Source organism: Triturus cristatus, chromosome 3_1, assembly GCF_964204655.1.
Source record: "Triturus cristatus chromosome 3_1, aTriCri1.1, whole genome shotgun sequence".
NCBI classification, from domain to species: Eukaryota; Metazoa; Chordata; class Amphibia; order Caudata; family Salamandridae; genus Triturus; species Triturus cristatus.
In genome coordinates, this window is record NC_140583.1 from 428574790 (window position 1) to 428599485 (window position 24696).

Here is a 24696-nt window from a genome sequence, read left to right on the forward strand (position 1 = left end):
ATAATCTGCATATCTATATAAATACAAATATAAATGCATGCATACATATATTTCATTTCATTTGATCTTTATTTCGTCATAAAAGATTACAGTTAAAACATATATAAAACCACAGGAGATAAATAAACATTTCATAAAATCAGATTATCAAGCAGGGTATGCAATCATGATTTACAATCACCCCTGGATGCCGCTGTAATGAGAGAACATCTCTTGGACCACATAGCTAGCAGGAACTTTGAGAGTGCGAAAACCATGTGCGGTGAAGTGTCAGTTTTAAGGATTCTCATTGCAACAAGACATTTATCAAAGCCCATGTTCTTGCACAAGGGTACCAACCAGTACTTTCTGGCTTTACTGTAAGCAGGGCAAAAAAAGAGCATGTGTAGTTCATCTTCCTTAATCGCACCGCATCCAGGGCAAGCCTTGCTCGTTGGTGTAGACCACTTACTTGTGAATGCCCTTAATGGTAGTGTTGCGAATCCCCATTGGATATATAACTTCCTAGCTCCAACTGGGTAAATAGAATTCAAAAACTCCTCAAAAACATATGAATGTTTAAGTGTTAAAAAGGTCGTTATCAGAGGGCCAGCTTTGGAGTCATGCAGCCATATATTTTGTTTATAGTCCATAAAGGACTTCACAAGCATTTTGCATGAAACCCCCCTGCATGCCTGTTCTGGCTCATACCAAAGGTCCGATAGTCCCATTTTCCCCAGTTCCTTTTTCACAAATGCAAGCCAGGGGATTTTCGCTGCACTACCATTGTTCAGCACATCCTTTAGTTCAAGCCTATAATTGGACAGTTCTGGAGTTATCCATAGCCTGCGCCAAAACCTAAGGGGTTTCAGAGCTAGCTCACCCTGGATAAAACTCAGTCCTAAATCCAATTTCAGCGGAAGGAGGGGTGTGCTTTGGGGGAGTACAAGTAGCTGCCTCCTAAACTTGTTCTCCACGTTAGGAATTTCGGGCCTACAGGTGTACCCCCAGAGTTCCCCACCATAAAGAGCCGATGCCCTCGCCTTCACTTTGTAAATCTCCAGTGCGGGGCTCACTGGCTTGATTGTAGATGTATTAGACATTTTGAGGATGCCGCCCACTAATTGGGAGAGTTTAAGTTGTGATTTCGCCTGTTGGGGGCCCCAGGAAAGATTTTCATTGATCGTTACCCCTAAATATTGGAAAGTCTGTACCCTCTCCAGTCTAACCGAACCCAGGATCGGTGTTGGGCAGGTCGATGCCGGGGGGCTGAAAATCATAAATTTGGTCTTATCAGCATTGATTTCCAGTCCGCGGCATCGGCAAAAGTCTGTAAAGCCGTCCAACACTCGTTGGATCCCCGTGGGGGACTTGGAAAGCAGGAGGGTGTCATCGGCAAACATTATCGCCGGCACCCTCCTGCCTGCCAATCTGGGTGCATCGTTATTGGGAACCGCGTCCAGATGCGATATAACGCCATTCACATAGAGGCAGAACAGGGTTGGTGCCAGAACGCACCCCTGCCTGACCCCCCTGCAAACTGGAAACCGGGACGACAGCACCCCCTCCCTCCCACATCTGACCTGTGCGTAGTTTTGTGCATGCAACCTAATCAGCACCGTCAGTATTGCGTTGGGAACTCCCATTTCCAAGAGCACCGCCCACAGTTTGGCCCTGGGTACTAGATCGAACGCGGACCGGAGGTCCACAAAGACCATGTAGAGGTTGCCACCCTCTAGTGTTACCGTCTTCCAGAATAACATTATAAGACAAAATATCTGGTCCATGGTCGATGTGTTCCTCCTAAATCTGGCCTGATAAGGACTGAGGATATCATACACCTCAATCCACTCCTGTAAACGGTCCAGGATTAGACGGGAGAAGATTTTTTGGGGAACGTCAATGAGGCTAATGGGCCTGTAGTTGGTTGGAAGCAGAGGAGAGCCCTTCTTGAAGATTGGGACAATCTCTGCTCCCAACCAAGTACCCAGTACCTCCATACCTCGCAGAATTGCGTTGAAAAGGGCACATAGGTAGGGGGCCCAGATCGCCGGTTGATCCCTAAATAAATCACCGGGGAGTCTATCTAGGCCGGGAGCCTTACCCGTGGCCAACTTCCCTATGGCAATGTGGACCTCCTCCACTGTACACTCATGATCATTTAGTACCCCCAGTCTAGGTGTAAGTGCCAGTGGACTTTCTAGACCTGTAACTGCTGCATATAAGGTCTTGAAATGGAGCTCCCAGACCCCCGCCTCAATATTGGGTTCTATTGCAGACCTAGGCTCTCCTGACCCCGTGCTAACTATTGCCCAGAATCTGCGTGCATCTTTCGTTTCCAATGCGGAGGAAAGGTTGGACCATTTCTCCAAATTGCACTCCTCCCTAGCGAGGTTCATTGTTTCTTTATATTGTGATCTTAGGGTGCGAATTTTTAGTTTGTCTCTCCCATCTTTAAGGGCCACAATAAGCTCTGATTTTGCCTTCCTGCATGAGGCATTATACCATGTGGATACAGGCACCCTGCGCCTCCTATTAGAGCCTGGGGGGTTACAAAATTCCGCTAAACAGGCTACTAGGTCCTGATGCACGTGCTGCATGTTATCATTAAAGTCAAGTGCCAGAGGCTGGGGGATTAGGGAGCCCACCTTCGTAAAATAGGGTAAAATTACGCTATATAATTTAGGCAGAGCATCTCGTGATACCACCATTTTCTCCCACTTGACTCTACGTCTATTATTCGTTATGGTCAGCCCTTCGACCACGTCCGGGCCAAATTCCTTTTCATTCTCTATAGGCCGTGGGCAGTCTATCCTCAGGCTTAGTGCATTATGGTCGCTGTCCACCCTAGGCATTACCTCGAAGTCGACAACCTTCGACCATAAGCATGTCTCCACCATAATGTAATCTAGTCTTGATTCGTGTCCCCTCTTTTATTGAAGGTACACTTTGACGGGGTATCAGATGGCGTCCGACCGTTACAGGCCCTAATAGAGTTGTTCAAAGTTAGGGTCGTGAGCTGGATGGCCAGAGGGGACCAGGACTTCGGATATGGGGACTGGCATGGCGGAATTCCCCAGTATTCGTCCTCGCCCGTCAGGACTCCCTCATTTAAGCCACAAAGTGGCTCACAATGACAGTTTAGGTCCCCTGCGAACAAATAATGTATATCCCTGCTAAGGGAACCAAGGAAGGATGACAACTCTTCAATTGTTTTGGACTCCTTTGCCACACTTGTCGGCCGTGAGTAGACATTCACGATGGCAAGTTTGTAGGGGGTTGGCCAGGACAAGAGAACGCACTGAATGTCATCAGAGTAAGTCGGGATGATCTCACCCGAGCAGCCCAGATGCAGCCCAACCCAGATTGTAAGGCCCCCTGATGGGCGTCCCTTTCCTCCCCACCGTGCGGCGATATTAAATGCCGCAAAGCCCACTCTGTGTTGGTCCTCCCTGGACCAGGTTTCTTGGAATACACATATATCACTATTGTCTACAAAAATGCCCCACTCCGGACAAGCTAATTTATTTGGTAAGCCTGCCACATTCCATGACAATATAGACATGCATTTTGTGTTCCTCACAGTAGGACATATACTGTCAGGCAAAATATTGTCTCTCCCTAGGGGATTATCGTAACTGGTGGTAGCTAAGGATGATACTAGTAGGTGATCATCGACTTACTTGCCCAAAACAGGCATTACACCACTCCTAATGCTACCTATTAGGGGGTTCGGAGCTCCTGGCGGCTCACATGCTGATCTCTCTCCACCACAGCCGGGCCATCCCCGGCAGCCTCATCATGAGTCAGGATCTCATCCTGCATATCCTGCCCAGCCAAAAACAGTCAATCGACCTGGTCCAGGACGCTGAACCTATTGTAACATGGGATCGGATTCTGGACAGATGGGTGGTGGCCATGCCAGTTTACCCCTCCCCTCCCCACTCGACAGTGTCATACGAGCGACCAGGCTTCGTCTGAGTCACTCAGTTGATTTCTAGAATAGAAATAGGAGAGAGGCGTAACTTCAATTTTTGTGCCTATGCTGGCTGAGCTCCATTTACATATGTGGTCTACAATATTTGGATCCCTAAAATTGACCAGTACACAATCGCCAGTTAAAGTTTTGGGTGTGCGCCCTACACATCCCACCCTTCGGACCATAGATATTTTAGTAGTCATGTGTGGGGGGAGGGGTCTATGCGCGTTAAGCCAATGTATGGCTTTGTTTTTCAAAGAAATATAAGATTCAACATTCGGCATACTAATTTCTGGGACCCCTGTTAAAACAATTAGATAGGGACTCACTTCTGGTGGCAGTTCCACTGTGGGCTCAATACGAGGTCTCTTGCTTATACCTGTATCTGTACCTGTATCTGCAGTGGCCCGCCCTTTGTGTGAGGTAGTGCTGAACCGTGACCCTCCTGCTCTACTGGACACTGTATGCTGGGCAGCCCTGGGTCCCACTCCCAGTTTATAAGACAATACATTTGTTCCCCCCGTAGATGAGGTGTGATTAGCAACAACTTGTTGTGTCACAGAGGTGGCAGGATTGTCATACGTCACAGCCCCCCCAGCTAGGATCGACAAGTTCGATTTGCCCTGAGCCAATGCATTATTAGCCAGACTATTTAGGGTGCCCACTGTTACTTGTTCAAAGTTAGATAGTCGGCTTTCAATATTGGCAAGTCTCTCTTCTAGTGGACGTAGTGTGGCACTCAGGAGTGCGGTGATTTTCATGCATAAGGAATCCTCCCATGTCGATGATTCTTCCCTGGATAGACCTGCGCCTGGCAGAGTATCACCTCCAGAGCTTCCCAAATGCAGGGGTGATTTCAGTGCAACAACTGACATTTGTGCCTCAGCATCATTTGGGCTTGCGCTTGGCCTTCTGCTTGGTGGAATTACATTTTTTTTGTTTTTTTGTTTTTTATTAACATTTAGGAAATGCAGCCAACATTTCAACATACAAATAACATTTAGGTCATGATACAGTAGCGGCCGTCCTCCAGGCCCACAGTGGCCTCTGGTGCGCACCAACACAGTAAATTTAAGCAGTACTGCCTTACAAAAGTTTTCAACTCACAATCACTCAATCGGGCTAAGTTGTAGATAGTCAATTAAGTACATCCAATAATCTCTAGGCCTCAACCCTCCCGGGAGCTCCTCCTCATACGTTTTAAGAGTGTCTTTGCAAAATGTTAAGGCCTTAATCCATTGCTTAATCGTGGGAGCTTGTTTACTATTCCAACATAGCGATACTTGCCTTTTGGCCAACAGCAGTGCGATCGCAGCAAATTTACGCTTTGTAGATCTCAACACAGGCAGAATCCCCAACAGACATGTCCTTTCTGAACACTCCAGCCCCAGTCCCACCATTTCGCCCACCATCTGCACCACCCTCTCCCAGTATTCCGCCACTGCCTCACATCTCCAGGCCAGGTGACTGAAATCCGCCCCCTCCGCTCCACAGCGGCAGCAGCGAGAGTCCTCCCTCAATCCGTATTTACAAAGTCTGGCCGGTGTATAATAGGTCTGGTGCAAATATTTATTGTGCAGTATTCTAAGATTACCATTTGGCGTTAATAACTCAGTCAGAGAACAGGCTATTCCCCATTCCTCCAGCGTCAGCGGGTCAGCTAACACACTATTCCATTTTTCCAGCGATTTATGCGTATTGCCCGCTATGTCCTCTTGCAGTTTACCATATAATCTTGATACCATTTTAGTGGCGGTGGGTGTTGTGATCACAAACTGTAAAGCGAGTAATTGTGACGGTTCCTCAGGAAACGAAGGATAAAGCCTCCGCAGCGCACCATGCAATCTATGATATGTGAATTTGAACAATAATGTTTGGTTACTAATAAATGTAAGCTCGCTCAATGTCTGAAACATCCCATTGTTAAACAGATCCCCCATTGTGGTTATGCCTACCTGCCTCAAAAGTCCCATCCCCACCGTCTCCTGCGTTACCGACAATTCTGGATGGTGCAATAGCGGTAATGCTGGCGCGTATAACGGCAATTTGTGCGCTTTTTTTCCCATTACCCTCCATGCCCTATTTGTCGTGTCTATTGTATTTATATCTCGTTTATGCAATGGTGCTCTCACATGCGTAACAATGGCCCGCAGTGGAATCGGTGCCGCATCTCCCTCCTCTACGGCAGTGTGCGTCAGGAACGGGATCGGGTGGTACCAATAGTGCGCAAACTGCGCTTGCGCACACAAATAATATAACAGAAAGTCCGGCACCTTGAAACCTCCCTGTGCATATGGCAATGTCATTGCTCGCAGCTCAATCCTGGCTTGTTTACCTGCCCAAATCAACCTAAGGACCATTGCCGATATTCTACGGAACACCTCAGCCGATGGCTGTATCAGAATATTAGTGAATAGATACAGCAACTTGGGCAAGATGACCATTTTTACGATGGCCAATCTATCTGCCAGTGACAGCGGCAGCCCTATCCATCTATCTATTTTTCCTTCCAACGCTCCAATAGCCCTGCCATAATTAGTGCGGATCACCACCTCCGGGTCTCTATGATACCAGACTCCCAGATAGCGCACCGGGTCTGTTTGCCATTCAATTGGGTAGTCCATCTGATGCGGAAGAGTGGTGTCCGATAATGGCACTGCAACCGACTTTGCCCAATTGATTTTAATCCCAGACTTCTGTGCAAACCTCACATATTCCCGCAGCAATGCATTTAAATTCGACTCAGGATCTCGTACATACAGCAGCATGTCATCGGCATATAACGAGATATGCAGCGGCCTCTGTGGGAACTGCAGCGCTGAATACTGATGGCCTTGCCGTATTTTACACGCCAATGGCTCCATTGCAAGCGCGAATAGCAAAGGGGACAACGGGCAGCCCTGCCTCGTTCCCCTTCGAATAGGCATCGGCTCAGATACATATTTGTTAACTCTGATACGGGCCGTCGGATCCGTGTATAGTAGCTGTATCCATTTCAGATACCGCAACGGAAATCCCATCCTGCGGAGTACCTTGTGGAGATACGGCCATTCTAGCGAATCGAATGCTTTTGCTGCATCCAGGAGGACAGCAGCCGCCTTAGTCGAAGGTTGCAGGTAGTGCGACAGAGCAAATAGTGTGCGCGTGTTGTGCATTGTGGTTCTAGTGGGTATAAATCCCGACTGGTCCGGTAATATCAGCCGGGTCATCAGCGGCTGGAGCCTCTTAGCCAATAGTTTGGCAATAATTTTCGCGTCAACATTGATAAGTGACAGAGGCCTATATGACTCGCAGTACTCGGGGTCTTTGCTCGGTTTCAATAGCGCAATTATAAGCGCTTCACGTAGCGTGGGTGGGAGCAACATCTGATCGTGAGCGTGTCCGTACATTTCAACTAAATGAGGTGCCAATGGGACAACAAATTCTTTGTAAAATTCGCACGTGAACCCATCCGGGCCTGGCGCTTTTCCGTTCGGCAGTGATTTAACCACCTCTGTCACCTCCTCCACTGTTATAGGTGCCGCTAAGTACTCTCTGTGCGCATCTGACAGCCACGCTATCGCTACCTCCTCTAGGTAATCCCCAATCTCCTCTTCCGACGCTGCCTGTTGCGACTCATACAGTTTTCCATATGTAGAACTAAATTCCCCTAGTATATCTTGTGCACCATATTGCCTGTCCCCCTTTTCATTACGCACCCCTCGCACTATCTGCGGCGCCTTCCCCGCACAAATTTTAGCTGCTAGATTTTTACCCGGCCTACCGCTTTCACCATAGGCCCTAGCTGCCTGGCTTTTCGATACGTACTTTAGCTCACCCTCTGCAATCGTTTGGTATTCAGATATGGTATGTCTTATGTCGCCTAACAGTTTGGTATTGCGTGTCCTCTCATATTCTCGCTCTAACCCTCTAATTTGCTCCTCCCGTCTAACCAATTGCTGACGAATATCTTTTAGTATGCCTGCACTGGTGCCTATACAAATCCCCCTAATGTTGGCTTTAAACGCCTCCCACAGCAACCCAGGGTCTTCCGTCGTGGGCGCATTGATCTCAAAATACTCCGCAATGGCCTTACTTATTGCGTCAGCATATAACGGGTCAGTCAGTGCCCTTGCATTAAAACGCCAACTAAACGGGGGAGGTACATAATGTGGCAGTTCAATTGTTAGTTTAACCGGATTATGGTCTGATAATGTCCTGGGCAGATGGCTTACAGACCGTGTCCATAGTAGGACTTCCGCAGTTCCCAACCAATAATCTATCCTGGACCAACTGCTCCCAACCACTGTCGTGTGTGTCGCCTCCCTACTGTCCGGGTTACGTGCCCGCCATATATCCTCAAGTCCCCTGTCAGCCATTATAGCCTGTAATTTTCTCCTGGCCCTAGTGTGGGGTTCAGTCGTGGTACCCGATCTGTCTAACCCATCCTGCAGCGCTATGTTGAAATCCCGACCCCCAAATCAGTGGAATATCAGGCAGTTCACTAAGTTTGTTCCACATCGCATGATAGAAATCCGGGTCGTCTATATTTGGACCATACGTGCTAAGCAACGCTACTTTATGCCCCCGCAATCTTCCCGTTACTAAAACAAATCGTCCTACCTCATCCTTGATCGTATTTTCAACATCAAACTGTACCCCCTTTCTAATCAAAATCATAACCCCTCTAGAATACGAGGAGTACGACGAGCAGTGTACTGTCTCTGCCCACTTACTCCCAATAAGCATATGTGCTGCCGGTTTTAGGTGCGTCTCCTGCAGCAAGGCAATATCTATGCGATGGCGGTCTAAGTATGCCAATACATGCCTTATTTTCTTGGGATTGTTCAGCCCTCGCACATTCCACGTTAAGCATGACAGCTGTTTATTACGTAACGTACTGTCGCCCATCTTTCAGCTGGTTCTCTAGTACCTCTACAGCCACTAGCTGGCAGCAACTACCACTGCATGCAGCCCGAGCAGTCTTCTTCTGAGTGTGTGCCCCAATCCCACCCTGTACAGCCGGAATGCATCTTTCGTACCACAACCCACATAACAATCCCCAACTCCCCTCCAACCCTCCCCCACCCACTTCAGCAACCCAACTCTGCCAAAGACAATCCCCATTACATTGCAACATCTCAACCCAACTTGGTTTGGGGAACACCCGTGTGGGGGATCCACCAAGAACGCACAACTCCATCCAATCTAATGGATGTGGTCGGTTACCCAATCATTATACATGCGAAATCCCAATATCTCCCTGCGTAGTCAGGCCAGCAAGCATATATCCCAACACCGGCTCTACATATGGTGTCTCGTCAGACATTGCGTCAAAGTGGCACCTGTTCCAACAATCCCAGCACCCCTCCCTTCACCCAACCCACAGTATCGCGTGTCACTAAGCCTGTGGGATAAAAATCTTATTTACTGGGGGGGCGGCAGAGGTTACATCGCACCCCGCATGCATGTGCCCTCGGTCAGTTCGTGCCCCGTAAGAGCCAGTCTCACCATAACAGTTCCTTCTGGTGCAGTGGCGGCAGCGTCCAGGGCACCCCCCGCATCATAATCTACATCAGCAGCCCTCCAATTCCTCAATGACATATTTGTTACCCACACTCACAGCAGCTCTCAGTCCGAGTCCTTGCCTTGATCCATCCGTCGCTGCTCCTTGCGCCTGGTAGTTATCCGTTTGATAAAATCCTGTGCATCCTTAGGCGTCTGGAGAAGTGCCGTTTTCCCGTCATATGTTACCTTCAGCCGTGCTGGATAAAGCATAGCATACTCAATCTGCATTTCTCGAAGTTTCTTTTTGACTGGATTGAACTCCTTACGTGCCATCTGCACTGACACCGTAAAGTCCGGGTAGAACTCCAGCTCGTTTCCCTGATAGCTAACATTGCGTTTTTCCCGGGCCATGCGGAGGATGGTATCGCGGTCTCGATAGTTCATAATCCTTGCCACTATCGGTCTTGGAGGCATGCCAGGCTTTGGTCTCGGGGCTAGTGTTCGGTGTGCGCGTTCCACCAGGAAGATGGCCGAGAGGGCCTCTGTGCCAAACACGGTCTTGATCAGGTCCTCAACATAGGTTTCCATCTTTGCTATGTTCGTGGATTCCGGAACACCCGCGATTCGTACGTTATTGTGGCGGGAACGCGCCTCCAAATCCTCCGCCTTGTTCTTAATAACATCGAGCAGCCTCTCCATTTCTGTACATTTTCGGGCCGTGGTGTGCGATTCATCCTCCACCGCTGAGATGCGGGTCTCAGCTTCCACCAGTCTCTCCCCGTGCCCATCCAGCTTCGCCGCCATGTTGTCCACGCGCAAGGTAATGGAGTCTAGCTTGCCATGAATATCCTGCAAGCTTTGCTGGATAGCCTGCGGGCGCCCTCCATACCCACCGGTGCCTCCTGCACGGTCTCTGCACCCTCCTCAATCGCCTCCGACAGCGCTTTCGTGGATTTTTTGCAGCAAACTGCAGTTTTGACTGGACTCTGTCGTGTTTTCCCATTACAACTTTCCGAAACACACGACTGTTTAGCCACTGCACACGCGCACTTCTCGGACCTTTCACCACCACTCCTATGCAATACCCGCTGCCTTATTCATGCCACCGCACCTGACACACTTTCACGGTACCTCCGGCCCCTTCAGTGCCCCGATAACAGCTGGGCGCGCTCTGGTCCTCTTTTCAGTTGTCCCCCTCACAATCCGCTCGCCAGTTACGGTTGCACGCCGGATCAGCCCTCACCAGGACCTCCCGATCACACCGTTCTGCAGCTCAGCAGCCCTCGCATGCGCCTCAGCGCTATATTCAAATGTCCTCCGGCCGCGCCTGTCCCCCAGGTGCAGCAGCAAGAGCAGTGGAAGCCACTCACCGGTCCCGCAGCAATCAATTGTCGAGCGCACAGCCCGTCTCCCAATTTCGCCGTACTCAGACACTCTCTCACACCTTACCGAGTTTCCCCGGCCGCCGATAGTGCGGGCGCCATTTTTCCCCCTGGCTCTGCCGACACAGCCGCGCTTCCATCCCCGATCTTCCTCGGGGTTGCTACCTGGCATCCACGTTTGCGATTGTCACCACATCCCGGGCGCCGCCACAGCCACCGCCAGCTTTCTCATCTTTCCTGCTCCGGCAGCTCACATTCGACGGTCCTTTCCCAGCTAGGAAGCCGCGCCGGGCGCCGCCATCTTGCCCGTCCCCGATCCAGCCGAGCGAGTCCAAGGTACTGTTCGTGTTTCGGCGCCTTCCCTTTGTAGTTGCAGGTCACCACTGCTTTGCCAGATCATGTCCAGCCATTCCGACGCCCCAGGGTTGCGTTTTTATGTCGCTAGAACCTCCGCATGTCTCTTTGTTGCGCTATTTCCGGGTTCCGACCGGCGGAGCCGACTTAGTAGGCGGCCATCTCGCCGTGCGCCCTCTAGCGCCCCCCCGTGGAATTACATTTTTGCTATGGCCTTTGGCTGATTTGGCTGCCCTAGCTCCCGCCTTATTTGTAGATGGCTGTTTCTTCTTAGGAATAGCACCCTGTTTCTTCTTAGGACTATCACCCGTGCAATTACCCTGATGCTGGAGGGTATTAGGTCTTTCTGGGGTTTAATCAAAGTGGGAGCATCCAATTGCACTGAAAAGTCCTGCTGGATCAAATGAGTAGGGGGGGGGAAGTTTCGACCGGACCCCATGTAGGTAATTGGTTTTGGACAGTCAATAAGGCGTTGTCAATATTCACATTCCTTGCAACCTCGGGTGTGCGAGCGTTCGCAAGATGCCCCAATGAAGATCTTTTGGCCATAGCAAGATCCTGCGACACCCTACGTTCCATTAGCACAATACCCTGATCAATCACTGAATTGGCTCTCTAAATAAAATTGTCCAAAGTTCCTGTAAGTTTGCTGTTGTGTGCTTTGCTTCTAGACTCCCGTGCAGCCATATTACAATCGTACTTTAAAATGTAGAAACTGTATTCCCCCACCAAAGGTACTTACTAGTAGCTAAAACTGGCTCCAAGGATGGCGAAATAGGGGTGGCCGAGTCCGGTCCGGTCTCCACCGGGCTACAACTTTTGCCCGGCGCGTCCGCGCAGGACAGCCCCAGTAACGTATAATGGTGTTGGGTGGGCGGGAAGAGGACGCAACGTCGCCGCGCAGGCTGCTGGTCCTCGCAGTCCCGCCGGTGTCTCAATACCAGTGCTTTGCCCCACAAAACCCTCCTGCCTCCTTAGCCCGCAAAGTCTCCTGCTGCCTTGGCTTGCCTCTGAGCGGGGCAGTAGTTCTGCACTTCCCTCCTCGGGCCCAGTTCTCTGCCCAGGGTCCCCCACTCCAGGGCTCCAAGGCTCCCTCTTCCCGGGCTCAGCCGCCCTCAAACGCGCCGGTGCTCGTGTGGTATGCGGCTCCGAATCGAGTTCTTTCTCGCACTAGTGCCGGCAGCAGGGGTGTGATGACACTCCGGCACCCAGCACTGCCGCGGTTCTAGGGTGCTGCCTGCGGTAGCCGCTGCTCGGGGAGGGGGGACCTCCGTGCCTGTCCTCGGACTCTCTCCCTGCTCCTGGTGCCGTGGCCGCCGGGGTGCATTGGGCTCCGGCAGCGGTGAGTAGCCTCCGCCAGCCGGTAGTAACAAAGCCCCGGGTCCTTCAGGCAGGCGTTGGACACCCTCTACCTCTCTCATTACTACTCTCTACCTCTCACTACATGCACACATATGCACATATATATATGTATATATATGCATACGCATTTATATATATGTATGTGTATATATATATATATATACATACATATATAAACATATATATAATCTGCATATCTATATAAATACAAATATAAATGCATGCATACATATACGCATACATATGCATGTTATGTACATGAAAGTTTGAAAAACACTAATAAAAGCAAAGCTAAAAAGCCACCTAATTACAAACAGAATTGCTTTAACGTAAACAAGGGCGAGACCTATTGCATTTTCAATGCTTGTTTACTTTGGTTCCATCAAGAAGGCATTCAGATGTTTCACACATTTGCCATAAATCCTGAATGTTAATACTCTAGTTGCTCATTAGATCACTGTAGTAAAGCTACTGCTCACCAGGGAAGTCTGCTGCTGGTATTCAAAGTGCATGTTTCAGTCTGCTTGTCATAATTTTTTTTAATGAAATAGAAGAGGATTTGAGAAGTCAAAATGTGCCCTAATTTTTCTTTCTGCAGCACTAATCATAATTGCTATCGCAAAATGAACCCCCTCATTTTGTTCCTTTGCAAATTAAATGTTTTAAGTGTTACCACTTTATTCCAATCAAGGATGGCTTCAGGTGTGCCATACTTTAGTAATAAGTAAGACTGTTAGCGCTCTAGTTGTTCTTTAGAACACTCTGGGACATTCTGTCATTGGGCTATACTTGGGCTACATCTGGGTGATATTTGTGCTACATATGGGCTCTTTTGTCTCTGGTGGCCATCTTGGGAGACTTATTTGTTATGAAGTTTCCTAATTTCCTCATTTACTACAGTTTCCTCAGTAGGAATACGTTCAGTTTTTTACTTTGATTCCATCAAGAAGGCATTCAGATGTGTCACACATTTGCCATAAATTCTGAATGTTAGCACTCTAGTTGCTCGTTAAATCACTGTAGTAAAGCTACTGCTCACCAGGGAAGTCTGCTGCTGGTATTCAAAGTGCATGTTTCAGTCTGCATATCAGAATTTTTTAATGAAATGGAGGATTTGAGAAGTCACTCAAAATGTGCCCTAATTTTTCTCTCTGCAGCACTAATCATACTTTCTATGGCAAAATGAATCCCCTCATTTTGTTCCTTTTTAAATTAAAGGTTTTAAGAGTTACCACTTTATTCCAATCAAGATGGCTTCAGGTGTGCCATACGTTTGTTATAAGTAGGACTGTTAGCGCTCTAAGTTGTTCTTTACAACACTCTGGGAAGCTGCAGTAGAACACAAAGAAATCAACGGACAGTCTCTGCCGTTGTTGGATGTACATGTTTTACTGAGAATGTCAGACTTCATTCTCACATGACTGAGAAAGATAATGTGAATTTACAGACAATATGCTCTCAGGTTAGCTTATAGATCACCTTCCGAATCTCTGTGGGAAAAGCATGAGAAAATATTTCTCTCAAACATGATTAATGATATCCCAGCAGAAGAATTTTTCACATGGTAAAATCACCTTAGGACACACCAGAATTCCTAAAATGAGTATGATACCATCAACAAATGATTTATAATGTAACTAAAGTCTTAAAACCTTCTATTAAATGCAATGCTTTTTAATGAGGTGAATCATGTATAATGGTCCCAAGATGGCTGCCAACGCTTCTTGAATGAAGTGCTGACAGCCAATCAGATCTCACGATGAGATGTGGGGTTAGGCTATGCCCAGATATATATGTGATTTTGATTTCCTCAGGAACTACTGAACAGATTGACACAATTTAAGAAAAAGGCACGAGTCTTAACTGGGGACTACCTCTTTGCCAAATTTGGTGCAATTCCGTTCAGCAGTTCGGGTTGTAGCTGCGGCTAAAGGCTATGGGAAATTGCATGGGGAAAACACGTTTTGGGACCCCCTTTTTTCTCGGCCCCCACTACACGAATCATCCCGAGACTTTCAGGATAGGAGTGGAGCTGGCCAAAAGTTTTGAAAATTTTGCGAAGATTCGTCAATCGGCGCCAAAGTTATTGGAAATAGAATGTTGCGGATTTCCTATGGAAAATAGGTCCTAACTATAACTACCTACTGGCGACTGCCAGTAGGAGATATATATATATATATATATTCATTTGTTTTCACTGAAAAAAACATAGGTTTGAGGTATGTTATAGTTAAGAATTAGCATTTAAAAAAACCTTAGAAATTCACTGAAAATACATAGGGTTTTAGGGGTGTTATAGTTAGCTGGACATTACACTCGTACAAAACCATTGAAATTCCTCCGTTATAGTTAGTTCTGCTAACTATAACTTGCGCGCACGCAATCCACTGCTGATGATGTCACATATTACATCATTCATGACATGGTCAGTGACATCACTGATGACATCTCAAATGACAACACTGATTACATCACTGATGACATTGTCCAGTGAATGTGGTTTAGTTTGAAATTTAAATGTGTATTATATATATACCAATCTGTATTGAAGATTGAGTGGATATATAACTTTCTGGATGGAGGATTTAGTAGCTGTCTGACTGTCTGTTTAAGTGAACAATTAAAAGTGGCTCACTTAATACATGGATTAGTAACTAAACTATGTGAATGTGTGCATCACTGTCTCTGTTGTTGTATAACATGCTGCATCAGTTGGTCACTAACTACATGAGTGTGTATATTAGTTACTGATTAGTTGGGTGAGTATTTGTATGGGACACTGAGTTTGTGTGTGGTTGGATGGGGTGTGGGAGCGCCCCACCAGTTTTGAAAATTTCGCGAAGGTTCGTCAACCGGCGCCGAAGTCATTCCAAATAAAATGTTGCGGATTTCCTATGGATAATAGATCCTAACTATAACTACCTGTAACGCCCTGAACGTCTCAGGATCGTTTAACAGACACGACAATGAGGACGCAACCACTTGTGAAGGGTTAGTTCTTTTAATGAAGGCAAATAAAATACAAAGAACAAACAAAAGTTATAGTCACTGGAATCCTCCAGGCTAAGTACGTTACCAGCCCACAGCACGGATGGTCCTAACCGTCCTCTGCATATACGCCGATCCCGGCGTATGCCAACAGAGGGCAGAAATGAAATGGCCGACAATGCCAATCGGTAGGCTGTGAGGGGCACGAAGAGTGTTGGGGAGAATCGAGGAGTCAGGGAAACACCCAGCCGGGGTCTCTACCTGAAGGGAGCAGCCGCTCAACCTCTTCCTCAGACTGCACCGGGACGCGGAGTCACCTCCTGGTGATGCGTCACCGATACCCCAATCACAAGCAAGAAGACTGAACCGAGAGCAGCCGCTCGATCGATCCTGTGGACTTCCGAGTCTGTAACGCGGCAAACACCTCCTGGTGTGCGTTACAGCTGGCAGTCCCTGTGTCTCTGGTCGGGCTGGGAGTTACGACTCCAACCAGCAAAAGCGCCACTGCGCTTGGACTCAGCCGAGTCAAAAAGCGAAGCTCAATGGTTGACCGGTAGAGCTTCCGGGTCCTTCACAGGTGACGATGGGGCAAGACACGGCCCAGGGAGTAACGACTCGACCTACCTCCGTTCTTGCCTTACTGGAGCACCACTCCGGAACACTGCTCTTCACGAAGCAGGTACGTCGGTGTAAACACAATATCCGACAGCCTTGTACCTCCCGGTTCCTCCCTTTATAGGGCGTGTTTTCCTTGAGTTATGTAACAGCTCTCCTGTTTACATAAGGGCGTGTTTCCCTTGAGTTATGTAACAGCTCTCCTGTTTACATAAGGGCGTGTTTCCCTTGAGTTATGTAACAGCTCTCCTGTTTACATAAGGGCGTAGTTCCCTTGAGTTATGTAACAGCTCTCCTGTTTACATAAGGGCGTGTTTCCCTTGTATGACAGGAATTCTTGACAGTACATCCTCCCTCTCAGCGGCTCCCCACGGGTCCAGCGCTGGCAGGAAAACGCCGATGGAACAAGGAGACCAAGCGCGGAGCATGAACCCCTTCAGCCGGTTCCCATGAATGCTCCTCCGGGCCATAGCCTTTCCACGCAACCAGGTACCACAGCTTCCCCCTGCGCCATTTGGACGCCCGTATGTCCGACACTTCATACTCCACCTCCGACTCCACGCATACCGGCCTAGGTGTCCCAGACGGCTTGGAGGGTGCTGGTTTGAGCAATGATACATGAAAGACAGGGTGTATCCGCAATGACTGGGGCAAGCACACCTTCACGTTCACGGGACCCATACACTTGGTAATTTGATAGGGGCCCATGTACTTGGGATGGAACACACTGTTCTTTCGAAACCTCATGTTTCTTGTGGATATCCAGACGTAGTCTCCAGTGCGGTACAGTGGCCCGGGCCTTCTCTTCCTATCTGCCGCAGCCTTGTATCTTCTCTTGGCCTCTATTAGGACAGCCCTTGAGCGCATCAACGTGTCTTTTATGTGTGCCACCCTGTCCGCTGTGGCGGGAATCCTGTCCTCTCTGAACGGATGTAGAAATGGCAAGAACCTGGGATGTTGGCCATAGTTGCTATAGAACGGAGATGACTGTGTGGAGCTGTGAGTGGCGTTGTTATAGGCCATCTCTGCAACCCATAGCAAGTCGACCCATTCTTCCCTGCCCTGGTCCACAAAACATCGCAGATACTGTTTGAGCGTTTGGTTCAGGCGCTCGGTTTGGCCGTCCGTTTGAGGGTGGTAGCTGGTGGACAGGGCGGTCTTAACATGCAGCGCAGTGCACCAAGTCTTCCAGAATTGCGCAGTAAACTGCGACCCCCGGTCCGACACGATCACCCCAGGTAATCCATGCAGTCGTACCACATTCTTTAGGAGTAGTGACGCCAATTCCCCGGCCGTAGGGACTCTCTTGCAGGGGATGAAGTGCCCCATTTTCGTCAAGTAATCCACCACCACCAGTATTGCCGTCATCCCCTGGTCTACCGGTAGGCCCACCACGAAGTCCAGTGATATGCTATCCCATGGTCTATCCGGGGTCGGAAGTGGATGTAAGAGCCCTTGGGTTCGGCCATGGTCGGCCTTCATGGTAGCACACGTAGGACACTCCTGTCCCCACCTCCTGACATCCACTCTCATGGTTGGCCACCAGAAATGCCGTCCCATGCTAGCCACCGTTTTTTCAAAGCCCAAATGACCTGCGCATGGAGAGTCATGGCACCAGATGAATGCTTGTTTCCTTAGCCTAGGCGTGGGTATCAATAGGCACCTGCCCTTCAGGGGTATCCCGTCCTTCAGCTGCCATTCTCTGTGACTGAGGAGCCACCTCCGCCATGCGAATGACCTGATCCCTCTCTTTATTCCCCTCAGGAAAGTATCCGGTTGGATAACCCCCAATACCATCCTCGGGGAAATGATGGAACGCTCGGTTGCAGGCAATGGTTCCTTAACTGCAGATTGACGGGACAGGGCGTCCGCCTTCCGGTTTTCCGTCCCCGGACGATATGTGATGCGGAAGTTGAACCCCGCAAAGAAGATCATCCACCGCAGCTGCCTGGGAGAAAGGTGTCTAGTGGCCGTCATGAACTGTAGGTTCCGATGGTCCGTGTACACCGATACCACATGTCTTGCCCCCATCAACCAATGCCTCCATTCGGTGAAGGCGTCCTTGATTGCGAGAAGCTCCTTCTCCGCAATATGGTAGTTGCGTTCGGCGTCGTTGAGTTTGCGGGACATGTACGCAACGGGATGAAGCACCCCTGTGTCGTGGTTGCGTTGGGACAAGATAGCCCCCAGCGCCACATCCGACGCGTCCGCTTCCACCACGTAGGGGAGATCCGGATCGGGGTGAGCCAACACCGGCGCCTTACCAAAGGCGCTTTTCAGGGCCTCAAAGGCTTTGTTCGCTTCAGGGGACCAGACAAACTCCTTGGACTTCCTCAGTAGCTGTGTGATTGGGGCCACCACTCCTGAAAATCCATCTATAAACCGCCTGTAAAAGTTGGCGAAGCCAATGAAACTTTGGACGTCCTTCACGCTTTGGGGCACCGGCCATTCTTTCACCGCCTTGATCTTTCGTTCTGCCATCTCCTGTCCCTCTGGACTCAGCATCACTCCGAGGAATTCCACGGATGTGACGTGGAAGTCACACTTGCTGAGTTTACAAAACAGCATGTTTTCCCTCAGCTTTTGGAGCACAGCTTTGACGTGGTGTACGTGCTCCTCCACACTGGACGAATAGATGAGGATGTCGTCGATATATACGACCACGTAGATATCCAACTCCTCTCTGAATACCTCATTCAAAAAGTACTGAAAGGCTGCCGGGGCGTTGCACAGACCGAACGGCATGACGAGGTACTCAAAAAGGCCGAACCTGGTCTTAAAGGCGGTCTTCCACTCGTCTCCGTCCCTCATGCGCACCAGATGGTATGCCCCTTTCAAATCCAACTTGGTGTAGATACGAGCTTTCTTGACCTGTTCCAGAAGTACACTGATGAGAGGCAAGGGGTACCGATTTTTTATGGTTATCGCATTCAATGCCCTAAAGTCCACACAGGCTCTCAGCTCCCCATTAGCCTTCGGGATGAAGAAGAGTGGCGAGGCGGCCGGAGACTTGGACGGGCGGATGAATCCTAGCTTGAGGAGTTTATCCAGGTACCCCCGGAGATGCACGTTTTCAGGCTCCGTCAGGGCATACAGCCTGCCGCTGGGAACGCTGGCCCCTGGCACCAGGTCGATCTGGCAGTCAAACTGTCTATGTGGTGGTAGCACTTCCGCCTTCACCTCATCAAATACATCCTCAAAACTGTGATAAGCCTGGGGGAGAGCCACATCTTTTTCTGCCGCTGTAGCCACCGTCTGACTCCCGCTCTCATCTGCGTCAAGGGATTCCGTTCTTATTCCACAATGCAGGATGCAATACGGTGACGTCATTTCGATGCGATGTGTTGGCCAATCCACAAAGGGGTTGTGTTTCTGTAGCCACGGCAATCCCAATATGACGCCATATTGGGGCGCTCGGATGATGTTAAAATCGATTTGTTCCAAATGGTTCCTCCCATATCTCATCGGAAGGACCCCCGTGTGCTGTCCGATGGGCCCCGTCACCAATCGCCTTCCGTCTACCGCATAGACGTCTTCGGGTACTGCTTTGGGAAGAAGCACTAGCCCTAGCCTGCATGCCTCGTTGTGGTCCATAAACATGCCAGTGGCCCCTGAATCCACCATGGCCACAACTGGTATCCACTGGTCATGCACTCCCACGTGCACCGTGATAAACAGGTGTCGTTGTCCCTTAGTGACCGAGTTGGAAAGTGAAGGGATGGATGAGTGACTCCGAGATGCCCCTTCTCTGGTCTTGGAGTCCTCTAGTTTTCCGCCGGTATGTCCACCACGGCTGTTACCGACCGGTTGGCCCGATAACGTGACGTCTTCGGTTTGGCAGGGCATTCACGTACGTAGTGGCCTTTTTTGCCACAATATAGGCACAATCCTGGTTTACGGCGTGACTCTTTCTCCGTGGCTGTGAGGCTCGCTCGTATTGCGCTGATGTCCATGGTTTCTCCCTTGGATGCGGTGGAAGTTTCAGGACTTCCCACCGTCACATAGGATGGAAGGGATTTTCCTTTTCTCCCATGATCCCCCTTTCTTTCATTTAGCCTATGTTCCAGCCGTAATACCAGGTTGATAAGGCCCTCACATGTCTTGGGTTGAGGGTCAATATGAGCCACGGCGTCCTTGAGCTCATCGCACAGCCCTTGATGGAAGAGCGCCGTCTGTTTAGCAACAGGCCACTTGGTTTCCGCAACCAGCCTTCGGAACGCGTTGAGATACTGCACCAGGTCGTTGGATCCCTGTCTCAACTCAAGCATTTCACGGTCCGCCGTGTACGAGTCAGCCCTTCTGTCGAATACCTTCAGGAATTCCTCGCGAAAAGCACCCCAATCACATAAGAGGGGGTCGTCCCTGCTCACCAGAGGTACGGCCCATTGTGCCGCGTCTCCAGCCAAATAGGATATAAGGAAAGCCACACGAGCCTGACTCGTGGGGAACGCCTTTGGTTTGCACGATAAATGTAGCGCCACTTGTGTGAGGAATACCTGCACTGTGTTAGGATCCCCACTGTACCTCTCTGGTGTTGCCAAGGGGATGGCTACAGGCATTTCCACTACTACCGCAGGGGTCTGGTTCGTGAGGGAGGTGCTGGGCGTGAGCGGGTCCAATTGGATAGCATCCAGTCTGGCTTTTACATCGGCTGTTTCTTGCCTAGAGGCAGCCACTTCAACTTGCATGGCCGCTAAAGCAGCCAGCACATCATCAAGTGTTGCCATGTCTGTTATCGACCGGGAGACAGTTAGTGTTATTAAGGTCGGATATTTTGTAACGCCCTGAACGTCTCAGGATCGTTTAACAGACACGACAATGAGGACGCAACCACTTGTGAAGGGTTAGTTCTTTTAATGAAGGCAAATAAAATACAAAGAACAAACAAAAGTTATAGTCACTGGAATCCTCCAGGCTAAGTACGTTACCAGCCCACAGCACGGATGGTCCTAACCGTCCTCTGCATATACGCCGATCCCGGCGTATGCCAACAGAGGGCAGAAATGAAATGGCCGACAATGCCAATCGGTAGGCTGTGAGGGGCACGAAGAGTGTTGGGGAGAATCGAGGAGTCAGGGAAACACCCAGCCGGGGTCTCTACCTGAAGGGAGCAGCCGCTCAACCTCTTCCTCAGACTGCACCGGGACGCGGAGTCACCTCCTGGTGATGCGTCACCGATACCCCAATCACAAGCAAGAAGACTGAACCGAGAGCAGCCGCTCGATCGATCGATCCTGTGGACTTCCGAGTCTGTAACGCGGCAAACACCTCCTGGTGTGCGTTACAGCTGGCAGTCCCTGTGTCTCTGGTCGGGCTGGGAGTTACGACTCCAACCAGCAAAAGCGCCACTGCGCTTGGACTCAGCCGAGTCAAAAAGCGAAGCTCAATGGTTGACCGGTAGAGCTTCCGGGTCCTTCACAGGTGACGATGGGGCAAGACACGGCCCAGGGAGTAACGACTCGACCTACCTCCGTTCTTGCCTTACTGGAGCACCACTCCGGAACACTGCTCTTCACGAAGCAGGTACGTCGGTGTAAACACAATATCCGACAGCCTTGTACCTCCCGGTTCCTCCCTTTATAGGGCGTGTTTTCCTTGAGTTATGTAACAGCTCTCCTGTTTACATAAGGGCGTGTTTCCCTTGAGTTATGTAACAGCTCTCCTGTTTACATAAGGGCGTGTTTCCCTTGAGTTATGTAACAGCTCTCCTGTTTACATAAGGGCGTGTTTCCCTTGAGTTATGTAACAGCTCTCCTGTTTACATAAGGGCGTGTTTCCCTTGAGTTATGTAACAGCTCTCCTGTTTACATAAGGGCGTGTTTCCCTTGTATGACAGGAATTCTTGACACTACCTACCGGCGACCGCCAGTAGGTGTATATATACCTACTGGCGACTGCCAGTTGGTAGGTATGTATCTATGTATGTATTTTTTTTTAAAGTACTACATTCAAGTTTTATGTTATTCATATATATATAATATATATTTAATATGTGCTTCAGGGTTCCCGCATGTAGTCGGGAATATTCAGTGCTTATGACTATTGATGAGGATCTGAGGATCCACTCGAAGAGAATCTGCATTAATATCCATCAGAAACCTGAGATACTTTCTTTGACAAGACTGCCTCCGTATGATAGAAGCATCCCCTACATTTTTAAGAATGTGCATCTCTATTTTAATGTAAATCAAAAGAAGGCATGGTTTGTCCGAGATAGCATAGACATCCTCCTATAGAGCTGGACGTCAGCACGGTCTTTTTCATTGCTGATTGTGGGCAAGACAGATTCAATGCTGTGGCCACTCTAATTTCAGAAATGATCATCCTTGTCCATGTTGCATTAATTGTTCTGGTTCTTGCTGCGGTATTTGAAGATTTGTTTCAGCATTTGGTTTTTAAAAGACCCTGGCTATTTCTGGTCTGCAAATAGCATATTGCTCCCAAAGGATATGTTAATTACACGAGTTCAGCTATGCATTTGGAATTTCAAATTCCACAACCAATTGTGCGAAACTATAGTGATTACCCCTAACTCTACTGACAATTTGGCGGTTATTTTTCCACTCAGTTGCGCAGTATATGTTTACTGCAGTTTATCATCCGACTGAAATTACAAGCCACTCATCTTAACCTACTGTGCAACTAATACTGATTTGCATTCTGTGCAAGGACACAGTTTAATGAGATGATTGTTAATAAGTTGGACTGGGTAGATGTACAATGGATGTATGCAAGGTTGAAGCTTATTTGACCTCTTAAACGGACTTGGTAGATAGACATCAGCCATAAAGCTATGTTCATGCGGCTGATGTATAAAACAGAGATGTGTTCTGTCTCAACTACATTGGCTGGTGAGTCTCACTGTAGTTAACAGACTCAACCCTTTCTATGACTTGGTTAGTTGGAAAATGACCAGTAAGCAAACTGCGGGAAGGAGTTTTGATCCATAGTTACTCTGACTAAGATGGAAAGAAAAAAATCAATCTATTTAATCAGATGCTATTCTGAAAGCCAAGTGCAGTAGGGAAAAGAGCTTTGTTGTAAAGAATAGGACTTGCTTGAACATATGGTGTCTGCTCACTGCTTTAAGAAAAGTTCACACTGAGTGCAGAAGAAAGCAGTAATGTGTAATGTTAGAGATTATGTAAGATCTCATTACTGGGCATTTCCATTACTTATTTTTGAATTTCATTGGTGGTATGGGTGTGACAAAATCGCGGAATTCAAATAATGAGGATTTGTTGTGCAGGGTTTCACAAAGCCACATGCCATCCAGACAAAACATTTTTTGTAAGCAGTCTTTCATAAAGAAGTGTTTTGCCTGTACTATTGCAGGCCGTAAAAGTGATATATCAAATTAAGAGTTCCAGAATAAAAAATAACCTTTCTCTGTTCCTCCTGCCAAAGTGTTTTGGCTACTGCCACTTGTGCTTCAACCTCCCGCTTCAGTTCAGCTTCTTTGTCCTTGACCAACTGGCTCCTTGCAGTGGCTAGCTCATTTTGGTGTTTCTCCATCAGCGTTCTGATAGTCTCTTCTTTTTCTTTTAAGAGCAGTTCTTTCAGCTAAGCAACATAAATAATAAAAAAATATCACTAATTCATTCTTTTATACATACACCATAAATTATCCATAACAAAAAAACGGATTGAAAATTAGCATCAGGGTGTAGGCAACTTTTCATTTTCATTAATGTCTGCCTTCCAAACAGCAACTTGGTCATCTGTAGGAAAGTGAATATTTTTTTGTGGTGGACAAGCATCGGCCTCAAATGATTAGGCAACCGCTTGCTAGAATTTAATAACATAAACTGGTGCTCAATCCCTCGTAATGTGACACTAAGTAGTCAGGCTATGTGAAAAATATTTAATCAGTGTATACATAGTAAAAAAAGTCACACAAATTCCACAACCAATTTTAAGATAAGGAGAACGTTGTTGTGATTGAAGCAAGACCAAACTAACAAAAATCCAACAACAGGAACTAGAGATTTGATTATTTTTTTTAAATGTCAATCAATCAAGAATTTGTAAAGCGCACTACATAACCGTGAGAGTTTCAAGGCGCTGGGGTGGAGGGGGGGGGGCGGGGGGGGGGGAGCTGCTGCTATTGGTCGAAGATCCAGGTCTTGAGTTGTCTCCTGAAGGTCAGCAGGTCTTCGGTTTGTGGTAGGTAGAGGGGGAGGGTGTTCCAGGTCCTGGCGGCGTGATGGGAGAAGGATCTGCCTCCGGAAGTAGTTCTACGGATGCGCAGGACCGTGGCCAGGGTGTGGTCAGCAGAGCGGAGTTTCCCGTTGTGTACATAGAAGGAGAGCCGATTGTTGAAATAGGCTGGTCCGGTCTTGTGGAGTGCCTTGTGTGCGTGGATCAGGAGTTTGAAGGAGATTCTCCTGTCGATGGGGAGCTAGTGCAGGTTCCTCAAATGGGGGGTGATGTGGTCGCGGCGCGGGACGTCGAGGATCAGGCGCGCAGAGGCGTTCTGGATTCTCTGCAGCATGTTGATGAGCTTGGACGAGGCTCCGGCGTAGAGGGCGTTTCCGTAGTCGAGTCTGC

The 24696-nt window shown here is 48.7% G+C and overlaps 1 protein-coding gene across 2 annotated transcripts in view; it reads right to left on the reverse strand.

Moving 5' to 3' along the window:
• Positions 1–24696, reverse strand: part of CEP152 (centrosomal protein 152) — a 725831-nt gene that overhangs the window by 362535 nt on the left and 338600 nt on the right. For both annotated transcript variants that reach the window (XM_085644215.1, XM_085644214.1), the window contains exon 18: positions 23530–23709. In XM_085644215.1, the coding sequence (XP_085500341.1) occupies positions 23530–23709 (180 nt within the window). The remainder of the gene's footprint in view (positions 1–23529; positions 23710–24696) is intronic.